This window comes from Cryptomeria japonica, unplaced genomic scaffold (genome assembly GCF_030272615.1).
Source record: "Cryptomeria japonica unplaced genomic scaffold, Sugi_1.0 HiC_scaffold_2189, whole genome shotgun sequence".
NCBI classification, from domain to species: Eukaryota; Viridiplantae; Streptophyta; class Pinopsida; order Cupressales; family Cupressaceae; genus Cryptomeria; species Cryptomeria japonica.
Window position 1 is genome coordinate 394 of NW_026730451.1, and position 12607 is coordinate 13000.

General features: G+C 30.6%; 2 protein-coding genes across 2 annotated transcripts; both read left to right on the forward strand.

Moving 5' to 3' along the window:
• Positions 1-2931: 2931 nt before the first annotated feature.
• On the forward strand, positions 2932-4578 carry LOC131873562 (probable LRR receptor-like serine/threonine-protein kinase IRK). The gene has a single exon (XM_059216390.1). It carries the CDS (start codon positions 2932-2934, stop codon positions 4576-4578), a length of 1647 nt encoding a protein of 548 aa, XP_059072373.1.
• A 129-nt stretch (positions 4579-4707) lies between these two features.
• On the forward strand, positions 4708-6054 carry LOC131873563 (receptor-like protein Cf-9 homolog). The gene has a single exon (XM_059216391.1). The coding sequence runs from the start codon at positions 4708-4710 to the stop codon at positions 6052-6054; it is 1347 nt and encodes a 448-aa protein (XP_059072374.1).
• Positions 6055-12607: the final 6553 nt, after the last annotated feature.

Genomic DNA, 12607 nt, shown 5'->3' on the forward strand with positions numbered 1-12607 from the left:
TTCCAAGAGTTATTTTTCCTTGGGCAAGACTGAAAGTTTTCTTTTCTCAATTCTTTCCTACCAGTTCCCACATTGAATCAGGTTGTATACTTTCATGTATTTTCATTTTATTAATACAATTATTCGCACACGACCTATTATCCATCGAAAAAAAAAACACTAGTGCATAATCTTCTTTAGTACCACATGAATCAAGTAGGGTGGTGTTTATAGACACCAGTTCTATGAACTTAGTAAGAAAGGGTTATGTTCTTATTAGATAGTGCATTAAGTAGAGTAAATTAATGGTGATGAATGAGGATTAAAGACATTAAGCAAGTATGTAGGACACCTAGAATGATGTTGCAAGCTAATGATGCCCTTACTAGGATGTTACATGATCTTTCTATCATGTTTACATGTAAATATTATTTTGATTATCTCATGATAATTTAAATGAAGTGAAATTAGTCCTTACAAACACTAACCTAGGTTGTAATGTGGAATAAATTAGACTTTAATTGAATAATAATGGTTAAAAAGGGATGAAATTATCAAATGCAATTTTAAATTGTTAGGTTCAAATATGTATGCATGCATGTGACCTACATGAATTATGAATTTGTGGGTCTAATATAGGATGATGAATGGTGGAGATTTGATATGATTACTTTTGGTTTTAATTGTTTTCTTTTTTTTCAGTGAAAATTTTGGATCACACTTAGTTAAAATCAAACTGTTGATTCATAAATATGCATTGTTAAAATCAAAAGTAATAATATCAATTCTTCATGGACTATGAAAAAATCATGCTAACTAATGGTGGAGATTATTGATTATGTTCATACCTTTGAGATGCATGGAGATAGAATGAGATTATGATAAAATCATTGAAATTCGATGTAAAATCATGTCAGGACATATACTAATCAATACCTAAAAGATAACCTAATCAAATTAGGCCTAAAACATAAAAGAAGAGGACATGAATATACAATCTTTTCTATTTCAATATGGATAAATATAAACATTAGCAAAATTAAAGAAAAAAAGCAATTTGAAATTTTATTGCCAATCCTTGGATGAGTTTCGACAAAAACGATGTTTCTACTCTATGTATGATTTTCTTTTTAATATATGTGATTCACAAACAATTTATTTATATATATATATTAGAATTTAATTACTATATAATCATATTTAATTTTTTAATCATAAAATAAAACTATTTTTTTTATCAAAACTCTATTACCTATATAATTTTTATAATGATAAACAGTTAAAATTTATGCAAAATTATTCAGATATATAATTAAATTTCATATAATTTAACTTGTTATAAAATATAACATAGTGTTCAAAGATCACATGATTAAACCACAATTAAAAAAATTGTTTGATACTCAACATATATTTAAAAAAAAAATTCTTTGCTTGAAAACATCTAAACTCTGAAAATTGAGATTGTGCCCCTGATTTCCTTATTATTCTTGTATTTTTTAAGTATGTTCTATTTTTGTGTGAGTCGTCTGATCTGATTTGTGTTTTCCAGCGATCTCAACTTTATGTGAAAGATTTTTTTGGTTGATAGGAATATTTGTGGAAAGAAAATGGATGAGATTTAAGTCTATTAAAAATTGTCAGTCAATGTTGGAAATAAGGAAAGAAAAATATATAGTTAATTTTCCATATTGACACAGCATTTTCTTGTTTGACCCACGAATTTGTTATGCCTTACCTTCACATGGCTTTTCCACCCATTGAAAAATACACAAAAATGACAAAAATGTTACTGTGTCGATGTGACACGCTTTCTTTGCAGACGTGGCACTCTTCGGACAACAATATTTAACCATAGTTAGCGATATATTGATCATCTCTTTTCATTCAAAGTAAATTTAGTTTGTGCCCCTAATTTCTTTATTATTGTTGTATTTTTTAACTATGTTCTATTTAAAGCTATGAGATTTCCACAATCCATTTTGCATTTCTAGTGTATTTTTTTTTTCTGGATTCGATTGTGTGTATATTTTTCCATCAACGTTTTGAATCACACTCCGTGATTCATCATCAGGATGAAAAGAATTCCCAAGACATGAAAGATGTTGAGTTGCAGATTTGAGACAAAATATAAAGAGGAGAGGGGTGGGGGAGGGTACAAGGAACAAGGAGAGAGGAAAGAGAAAAGGAAAAGACCACCTGAAGGATGGGAGACCTAAAAAACTCCAAGGAATAAACCACCCACAGAAAAGAAAAAAGGAAAGCCAAGCAACACAATCAAAACCACTACAAAACAAAAAAGAAGAAAATAATTAGGGACAAAAATTAAAAACTAAATGAATAAATAAACAATTAAAAATATATAAATAAATACATAAAGGAATATACGCATAGGCATAAACCAAAAGACAAAAAACACAGAAACAAAAAAGAATAGAGATATTTACAATTCCAAAAGATATGAGCATATAAAACTTATGTTCTATTTTTTAAGTATATTCTATTTTTGTGTAAGTCGTATGATCTGGTCTATGTTTTCCAGCGATCTCAATTTTATGTGAAAGCTTTTCCTGGTCGATACGAATATTTGTGGAAAGGAAATGCACGAAATTTAAGTCTAATAAAAATTGTCGTCAATGTTGAAAATAATTGAAATGAAAAATATATAATCACAATTTACCTAGTTAATTTTCTATATTGACACGCCATATTCTTGTTTTACACGATACCCATCACATTCAAATTGGAAATATTGCTCAAGGAAATTTGTTGGGCCTTACCTTCACATGACTTTTCCACCCATTGAAAATGACAAAAATATTACGCGGCACTCTTCATACAACAACACTTTATAACCACAGTTAGCGATATATTCATCATTCTTTTCCCATGATTTCTGATCATCTCTTTTCTTTCAAAGTAAAGATAATAAGAATTTTAGTTTCCAAAACAATGGAAGCTATGTTTTCATGTGGCAGAGTTGCATTTGCAATCATAACAATATTATGTTGCTTCACTTCCCCTGCAATTGCATGCCCCCTCCCTGAAAGAAATCTTCTCCTCGATTTCAAGGCAGCCGTTGTAGATGAGGATAACACGCTAACTTCCTGGCATGGATTCAATTGCTGCACGTGGATAGGAGTCAGTTGTAATCTCCGCACAGGCCATGTTTCTCGACTGGATCTGAGTGGATACAATTTGAAAGGTAACATCAGTTCATCGCTGTTCCAACTTGCACGGTTGGAGCACCTCGATCTCAGTCACAACCTCTTCAAGGGTAAATTCAGTCCTCCCCATAATCGAAAGTTGAATAGTCTCACTTTTCTTGACTTGTCATTTGCTGGTTATGTAAATTATTCCTCTCTGAGTTATGTACGGGAATTTTATGTGAGTTTGGAAAGCTTATCAAATCTGGTGAGCTTGGAATACCTCTCTCTTGCTGAAGTGAACATCTCTGCAAGCAAAGAGTGGGGTGAAGCTGTTGGCAGTTTATCCAACCTTCAACAACTCAGCATGTCTGACTGTGGGCTTGGAGGACAAATTCCCAATTCCCTTCTCAACCTCACCTCTCTGCTTCATCTCGATCTATCATACAACTATTTGTCAGCACATATACCAGCTTGGTTTGAAAATGTGACTGGGCGCTTGCTCTCTCTTGATCTCTCTTGGAATGAGAATCTTGGAGGAGACATTTCTTTCATTGGACAACGAAAGTCTTCTTTGTCACTAACCAGGATTGTTCTTTCAGGGACAGCCATCAAGGGCCGAATTCCATCTGCTATATGGAATATCTCATGCTTGGAGCGTCTTCGTCTTTCAGGTACCAGAATTGAAGGTGAGATTCCAGCTTCTATAGGGAATTTGTTGTCCTTGCAAAGTCTTGATCTATCAGCTACCAGAATTGAAGGTGAGATTCCAGCTTCTATAGGGAATTTGTTGTCCTTGCAAAGTCTTGATCTATCAGCTACCAGAATTGAAGGTGAGATTCCAGCTTCTATAGGGAATTTGTTGTCCTTGCAAAGTCTTGATCTATCAGCTACCAGAATTGAAGGTGAGATTCCAGCTTCTATAGGGAATTTGTTGTCCTTGCAAAGTCTTGATCTATCAGCTACCAGAATTGAAGGTGAGATTCCAGCTTCTATAGGGAATTTGTTGTCCTTGGAAAGTCTTTATCTGTCTGATATCTCTATTGAAGGTGAGTTTCCTGTCTCCATACTCAATCTCTCTAAACTTGTTGAATTGGACCTGTCCTACAACATGTTAACTGGGGTAATCCCACCTTCATTGGACTCACTTTCTTCCCTTGTTAGTCTTGACCTTAATGCCAACGAATTGAACGGTACGATTCCATCTACAATTTCAAATCTTGTTAACTTAAGAAGACTTTGGCTCCACTCCAATAGTTTAAGCGGCCTCATTTCCCTTTCCGTATTCGATAATCTCACTAGTCTTGGTAGTCTGTATCTTTCTTACAATCAGTTAACTGTAAACATTGATTCGACATGGATTCCGCAGTTTAAGCTTTCCGCTTTGGCATTAGGCTCTTGCAATTTAGATAGAATTCCATCGTTTCTTGTGACCCAATACGACTTGGAATAACTAGACCTATCTGCTAACAGTATCCAAACAAATATTCCATCTTGGATATGGAACTTACCCAGCCTTTATAGTTTGAACCTTAGCTGTAATCAATTAACTGGGTCATTGCCATCCAGACAACCCTTACCCATGTATATTGACTCTCTAGATTTGCACAATAATAGCCTAGAAGGTTCTCTTCATCTTCCTCCCGCTGGAGCTGGAGCTTATCTGCTGGATCTGTCGATGAATCAGTTCAATGGTTCTATTCCTACTGACATTGGTGCGTATCTTCAAAATACAAGGTTCTTATCCTTGTCGCGGAATAATCTCAGCGGGGCGATTCCAGATTCTATTTGCACTTCATATTTGGAGGTTCTTGACCTTTCAAATAATACGCTGAGCAGGGTCATTCCTCCTCATTTAACCAGGAATTGTTCTTCTCTTAGTGTTCTAGATTTGGCAGAGAATCATCTGGAAGGTAAATTGCCAGCAGAGTGGGGCAACATTACAAACATGCATACATTGAAGCTCAATGGTAATCATTTGAGAGGAGTTATTCCCTCATCCATTTCAGAAGGCCGATCTCTGCAAGTATTGGATTTGGGAAATAATGATTTGGAAGGCACCCTTCCCCACTGGATTGGAAAGCTATCACAGCTGCATGTGTTGGTCTTAAGGTCTAATCATTTTCATGGCAGTATCCCACGCCAGGTAATTGGCCTTCCGAATCTTCAAATTCTGGATCTTTCTGGCAACCACCTTTCAGGAGCTATTCCAAGCAACCTTACAAACCTGCTTGCAATTGTCAATGCATCGCAGAATAATTCAAACCATTTGGAAGACGTTAGATATACAAATAAAATTACAATTTCCTGGAAAGGCTGGGATGTTGAATTTGTGAAAGTTCTCTTTATTCTTAAATGTATTGATCTTTCAAACAACAACTTATCAGGGAGCATTCCTTCTAAAATGGGATCTCTTCAAGGCTTGATAGCCCTTAACCTTTCAAGGAATCATCTCAGTGGCCGAATCCCAAAAACATTGGGACACATGGAACAACTAGAGTCTCTGGACCTCTCGCTAAACAGGTTGAATGGCAACATTCCCTTAGAACTTGAGTTCCTGAGTTATTTGGAGTTCTTGAATCTATCTTACAACATGCTTGATGGAAAAGTACCCCATGGAGGACAGTTCCTAACTTTTGGGGAGTCGTCCTACTTAGGCAATCTTAAGCTAAGTGGGATTCCATTTACCAATATAAGCGTCTGCAACAACTCTTCTGGCTATGTCAACTGCACAAGTATTGAGAGAATTGGTGAAGCAAAGAATTCAGATGGTGAAATGATAGGATGGGCAGTCGGACTTGGATTGAGTTATGGTTTGGGATTCTCTGTTGTGATTGGAGTATTGACTTTAAATAAGAGGGTGAGAAAGAGAGCCTTCGATTTTTATGATGTTGTAATTTTAGCTATTGATGGGTGTATAAGAGGTTAATAGATGAAAGTAGATACAACTGTATAGAGGGTTTTGTTAGTATAATGACAAAGTTTTCTTTTAGTATATGGCCGATGCAAATTTATTAGCATGAGGTGTGTTAGAAATTGTTGGTGTTAATGATGACAGAAACATTTCAAGGGGTAATATATGAAATTCAAAATGATTCCTTGGTTTTAGCTTTTCTAGTGTATTTGTGTGTTTTCTTCATCGGTGTATATGAAGTTTTTTTTAAGTGTTTTTGTTTTATTAAATAATTTGATGTGTAAAATGCAATTTTAAGGGATGAAATTTTACATTTTATTATTTTAAAAATTATAGTATTTAATTTAATTTTTTGTATTATTTGATTTTTATTTTAAAATTTATTATGTTTTATTATAATTTATTTTGATCTTTAAAGATTCCTATTAATATATTTTTTTAATTTACAAATACGTTATATTATAGGATCATTTTTTTGGATCAGGTAATATAGTTGAACCAAATTTATGTCTATTTCAAAATGTAAATATCTTGATTTGTGGGTGATCTTTCTACAATATGTTTTTGAGCAATTGAACATCTCCTCCCCTCCGTAGGATGAAGTTCACAAACCCTTATTTAAAGGAAATATCGTAAAGACTAAAATCTTTGCTAAGGAAAAATTAAGATTAACCAAAAATAGAAAAACAAACTAGATTGAGTAAATAATGAAAAGGAACATGGAAGAAAAGTTTTAAAGTTTCATATATGAACTTCTTCAAAGTAAATAAAGTTTGAAATAAAGGTAAACATCTATAGAATGATAATCTAGTTTTAGTAATTATAATTATTGATCCAATGCAGAACCAAATAGAGATAGTAGGAAAACAAATTAGGGAAAACAAAGGAAATAAAAGAATATACGAAAAATATAAAATTTATGTGGAAATATATTTTTGAGAAGAAAATAAACACAAGAAAAGATGTGCATTGGTCTATATAAATTTCAATAGAGTTTACAATACATCACTAACACCCTTCACTTTTTGTCTTTATTTCAACACCATCTATTCTTTTATTTGAACTCTCTGTCTTGTCGCAATCTTAGTACAATGCCCTCATTAAAATGTGTTTTCTTCTAAGGAAATGAATCCTACCATAATTTCTATGACCTAATGATGAATGATTTAGATTGACTAAAAAATTATATAATTTTACAATGCAATTTTCTAAAAAATTCCATTTGGGAGCACTACCCTAGAACCCCTGCTAGGGAGAATTTTGGAGGGGCAATAGTAGTGGGGGGTAAGTGCCCCCACACCCCTTTTTAGGTATTGAGATCTAAATGTAGCTGAAATAAGACCATTTCTTAGTGAGTACATATTCCATTATGGAATTTTACAAACAGAAGGAATAATTAATTATACAAGATTTACAAGGTTAATGGCACCTTAATCATAACAAATGAGACATATATACATTGCATTCATAGAACTTTGACCATTAAATATACTTGGCTTTATTTTGTTGTACCTTTGGACCTTTCTCAAATACAGATTGCTAATTGAAACATTGAATGATTTGAATGAACTATTTTTGAAAACAATATTATATAACCTCATTACAAGTATATAATTCTATTACATTTAAAAAATATTGGATGAAATAGATCATATTTTGTCTATAATAATTGAGCTTAGGTAGACTATTTTGAAATTGTACAAAGTAAAAGGGTGAACTAAAAGTACTCTATAAATATTGTATCAACTTACAATTGCCTTTTGTATGGCTTCTTGCTTTCATAGAGCTCTCATTGTTATTATGTTAGATGCAACCTACATTAACAATCACAAAAGTGACAATCTAAATTTTACTTGATAAAATTCCTAACTACAATAGTATTCATATTTATTGACATTTCAAGTAATGATTTATTCATCTATTTAATTTTTAAATTCATACATATAAAAGAAACTAAGAATGACTACTTACATCAAATAATTAATCTTATTTCTTTCTCAATAATATATTTCACTACAAATCTATATATTATTATAATTAATCGATAGGCTATCTCCTGTGGGACACCCTGAATCCCAAAAAAATAAATAAATAAATTTCACAGTGTTGTTGTTTCATTTCAGTGGTCTAAAAAAGTGTGGTTACTGATTTTTTTGTTTCTTCACCTTTACACAGGTTTTCCCTTGTCTCCACGCATTTCTACACACTCCCCTTTCAACATTACACTCTTCTCCTTGTGCACCCAACCATGCTTATCTTCATCTTTTTGTACTTTTTTTCTAAATGTTTCAGATATTGGTTTTTGTAATTCTTATTCTTAAATCTAATAAAAAATAATAATAATTTAAGCTAACACAATAAATTGTATACTAACAAGAAATTAATTATAGATTAATTAATTGTGATAGTAATTGAAATGCAAGTATTATGAGGTTAAAATATGTTTTGTGATCAAATTTGGTGTTGGCAAATTTTGACACTTATCAAATTTGATGTTGATAAGTTTTGATTATAAATTAAAAAGAAAAATCTTACAATATGCTAGTATGTTCTAATTTTAATAAATGTTCGTATAATCTTATGAGGATGTGATAGTAATGTTGTATTGATGTTCTTAATTAGATTTTAGTATGGATTAGTTTGGATCAAAATTAATTAATTAGATGACAAAATATGATTTGTGCTTTGCCTTTCCATGTAATATAAGTTTGGGCCAATTAGATCACATTTTCATGCTTATTTCAACATGACTTCCAAAAAAGAGATATAAGTTTGGGCCAATTTGTTAAGGAAGTCAAAATAACAAAAATAATTCTAAATTAGATTATAATCTCCATCTATAAAAATCATGGACGTCAAGACATAGATGATACACAAATAAATTCCAAATTCCAATGGTGCCGTGGCAGACTGTTGGCCATAGCAAACTGACTTCCAAATAATATTCAATGTTCACATCTACATAGTTGTAAATTATTTTTCTACAGGTAGACTCTTCAAAGTCATATTTTAATATTAAGAAAATATGTTTCCTACAAATTTCATAATAGCACATGATTTGATTTTATGGGTAAACAATCCTTTTTTCATTGCCGTAGCACATGATAGAAATTCAGGGTCGTAGTAGATGAGTGAAAGAGATGGGTAAGCATGGCGGTCCCAGTGCAATCCTCCGTTCTTTAATTTTTTTTCGTTTCTTGGAATATTCTTGTTATAGCTGAAATTTCATTGCCGAAAATTCAAAGTCATAGTGGAAACGGGCGCCTTTGGACAACATTAAAAATATAAAAGTTAAATTGGGGTAATCCTTATGTAATTTAGTAATATAATTTTTTTAAATATAATGGAAATAATTTATTTAAATATTATATAATAATAATATACTATTAAAAAAGATGTATATAATATTATAATATAATATCTTAACTTTAATTATTTCTTTTCAATTTAATATTTCTAACAAATACATTTTCACAAACTTTAATTAATTAATGAATTAATAGTCAATTAGTCCTCTTATGTTATTGTTTGATTCAATTATACTTAGACACTTTAGTTCTAAAAAATTAATGACATGCAAGTCAATTTTTATTTATTAAAAATGAGGAAGTAAAAAATCATATTTTGGCCCACTGTTATAGGGAATAGTTTTTTTATTTTCTCTATACAATATTTTTTTCAATTTCACATCTAATGCTTACATACTACACTATACAAGTCTAATTTCAATTTTTTAATGTGATTAAATAGGGATAAGAAGTATAATTTTTGTTGAATTTGGTTCATAATTTCAATTTAGAGTTTGAAACATTCATCAAACTAAAATAACTAATCTTTCAACAATGAAAAAATATTCCAACCAACACCTACCACATTTATTTATCATTGATTCTAAAACTACGTACACCTATCCCTTTATTTAATTATAATACATAATTCAATTTCGATTATCCATCCTAGCTCAATTATTAGATAATTATTTTTATTTATTTGTTTAATCTAGATTTATAGAAATAATGTTTTTTCTTATAATAAAACTAGCTAATAATAATAATATCCATAAAACGTTTTTAAAAAAATACAATTGATTTTTTTTCTTTCCTAAATGTTAAACTTAATCTAACTTCTCATACATATTGCACAACTCATCATGGGCTTCCTCGACATGCTATTGTTAAAATTAAAGCAAACAACATATATACTTCTCTCTCTCTCTTTCTCTACACACACACACACATTTATCTATCTCTTTCTCTCTATCTCTCTACCCTTATATATCTCTCTGCCTCTTCCTCTCTATTTCTCCCTCTACCTGTCTCTATCTCTATCTATTGTTCTCTATCTTCCTCTCCCCCTCTATTGCATCTCTACTTTCAACTACTCTAAACTAACCATATTGATGATAGGAACTCGATGCTTTGTGTCTCTTGTTAATATTGTAGAAGATTTGAACTCAATACTATTAGATGCCTACAATATAAACTTTACCATTAAATAAGGTATGATTTGACAAAAAAAATCACTTTTATGAAAATGAACATTTTAATTAGCATGTTATTTATTTTTATTTTTAGGCTTTAATAAGACGAAATATTGGAAATTTTCTTATTCATCTATTATAGGTATTATTTTAACTCACGCATTTAATCATGGAGTTTCTTTCAAATTTAAGAATTTTTTTTTTTTTGTAAAGACAAAATCTACCAAAACAAAATAGTAGATGGTGTGTGGTGAACAACTCTATTTTCTCAATGATAAAGAAAGAAAATGATAAGAAAATAATATTTTACCAAGGTTTAATTTAGTAGTTTTTGAGTCAAATATATTCATTTATATTTTAGGAGTAGTGATTTGAAATAATTTCACTTTATGATTTTTTGATTTTTAATACGATGAAATATTATATTTTTTTTATTCATTTATTGTAAGTATTATTTTATTAAAATGTATTTAATCATGCAGTTTTTTTTAAATAAAAACCATCTAATTTATTCTAAAGAGAAAACTTATCAAATCAATTATGAAAAACATAATACAAAATTTCAAGTGATGTTTACAGTGGTGAAGCATTCGATCATTCCTTGCCTATCCAATACTAGTATTACTTTGTCTCAAAATTTAAAATGTTATTTAGCATGGTCAAAAATTGAAACGTTGTTATCCATCCATTACTAGCACGACTTTGTATCAAATGCATTTAACCATAGCTTTTTATTCAAAATTAAGTCAACTTAACTTTACTCTAAAGACAAACCTACTAGATAGTAGATCAAAATTTCATGTAATCCTTATAGGAATGAAACATTGAAACTTTCCTTGCCCATCTAGTACTAGTACTACATTGCCTCAAATTTGTACGCGATGTTTGTAAGATTGGAAGCTTTGAAAAATTTCTTACCCATCCATTAATATCTAAAATAAAATTTAAGGTGACATTTACATTGGTCATGAATTTGAACTTTTTAACCCATATACTACTAGAACTACTTTAACTCAAATGAACTTAGTTATGAAGTTCCTTTCAAAATAAAAAAAAAACACTTAAAACTTCCTCTAAAGACAAAATTTATTAAACTGTTTTAAAAAATATTTTACAATATTTTAGGTAATGTTTACAATGGTCAAACGTTGGAATTTTGGTTACCCGTTCATTATTGATACTAATTTGAATCAATTATGTTTAATCATGGATTTTACTTTAAAATAAAGAACACTTTAACGTTTTCTCTATTGACAAAACCTACCAAAGCAATTAAGAAAATGTAGTACAAAATTTTAGGTGATGTTTAATCGAGATAAGTATTCAAAATTTTGTTACCCTTCCATTAGTAGTAGTGCTTTGACTAAAATGCATTTAATCATGGAGTTAACTTAAAATAAATAATAATTAATTTTCCACTAAACAAAATACCTAGATAACCATTAAAAAAATATACAAATGTTTAGGTGGTAATGTTACCAAAATTTTATCACACTTAAAAATCTCAAGTGGTGACCTACAATAGGTCTTATGTATTGTAGAGAAAAGGTACACAATTTTTTTCCAAGTTTACTATCTTTATTAAAAAAAATGTATGCCATACAAGTATCTTATTTCCAATATGAAATATATGAATCAAGAAAGAAAACATCTGCATGTAATATATCTTTATTTATAAAGAGAAAACTATTCAGAAGATTCCACACAAGTCGTGGGAATAGCTGAGAAAAGATCACATTGATCATAGAAACGCAAACAGAAAAGGAATAGAAGAATGCAGGAAGAAGGGAAAGAAAGAACCCATCATTGCTTGAATATGTTGATGAGTTCTGGAGAAGGGTCTTTTGGTCAGCTTCGTAGATCCAAGAATCCCATTGTCCACTCCATGAGATGACTTGAAATAGAGAGAAAAATAATTTTGTTAGAGCTCCGGGTTACTCCTACATACATAAACCTACTCCTACTATGCATGCACTGCTATATTAGATTCAAAACAGAGAATATCAGTGTAGAAAAGATGTCAGGAGAAAACAACAAGTATCATGTTTTATCTAACTTGTTTGTTCCATGTGTAGATATAGGTTTCCA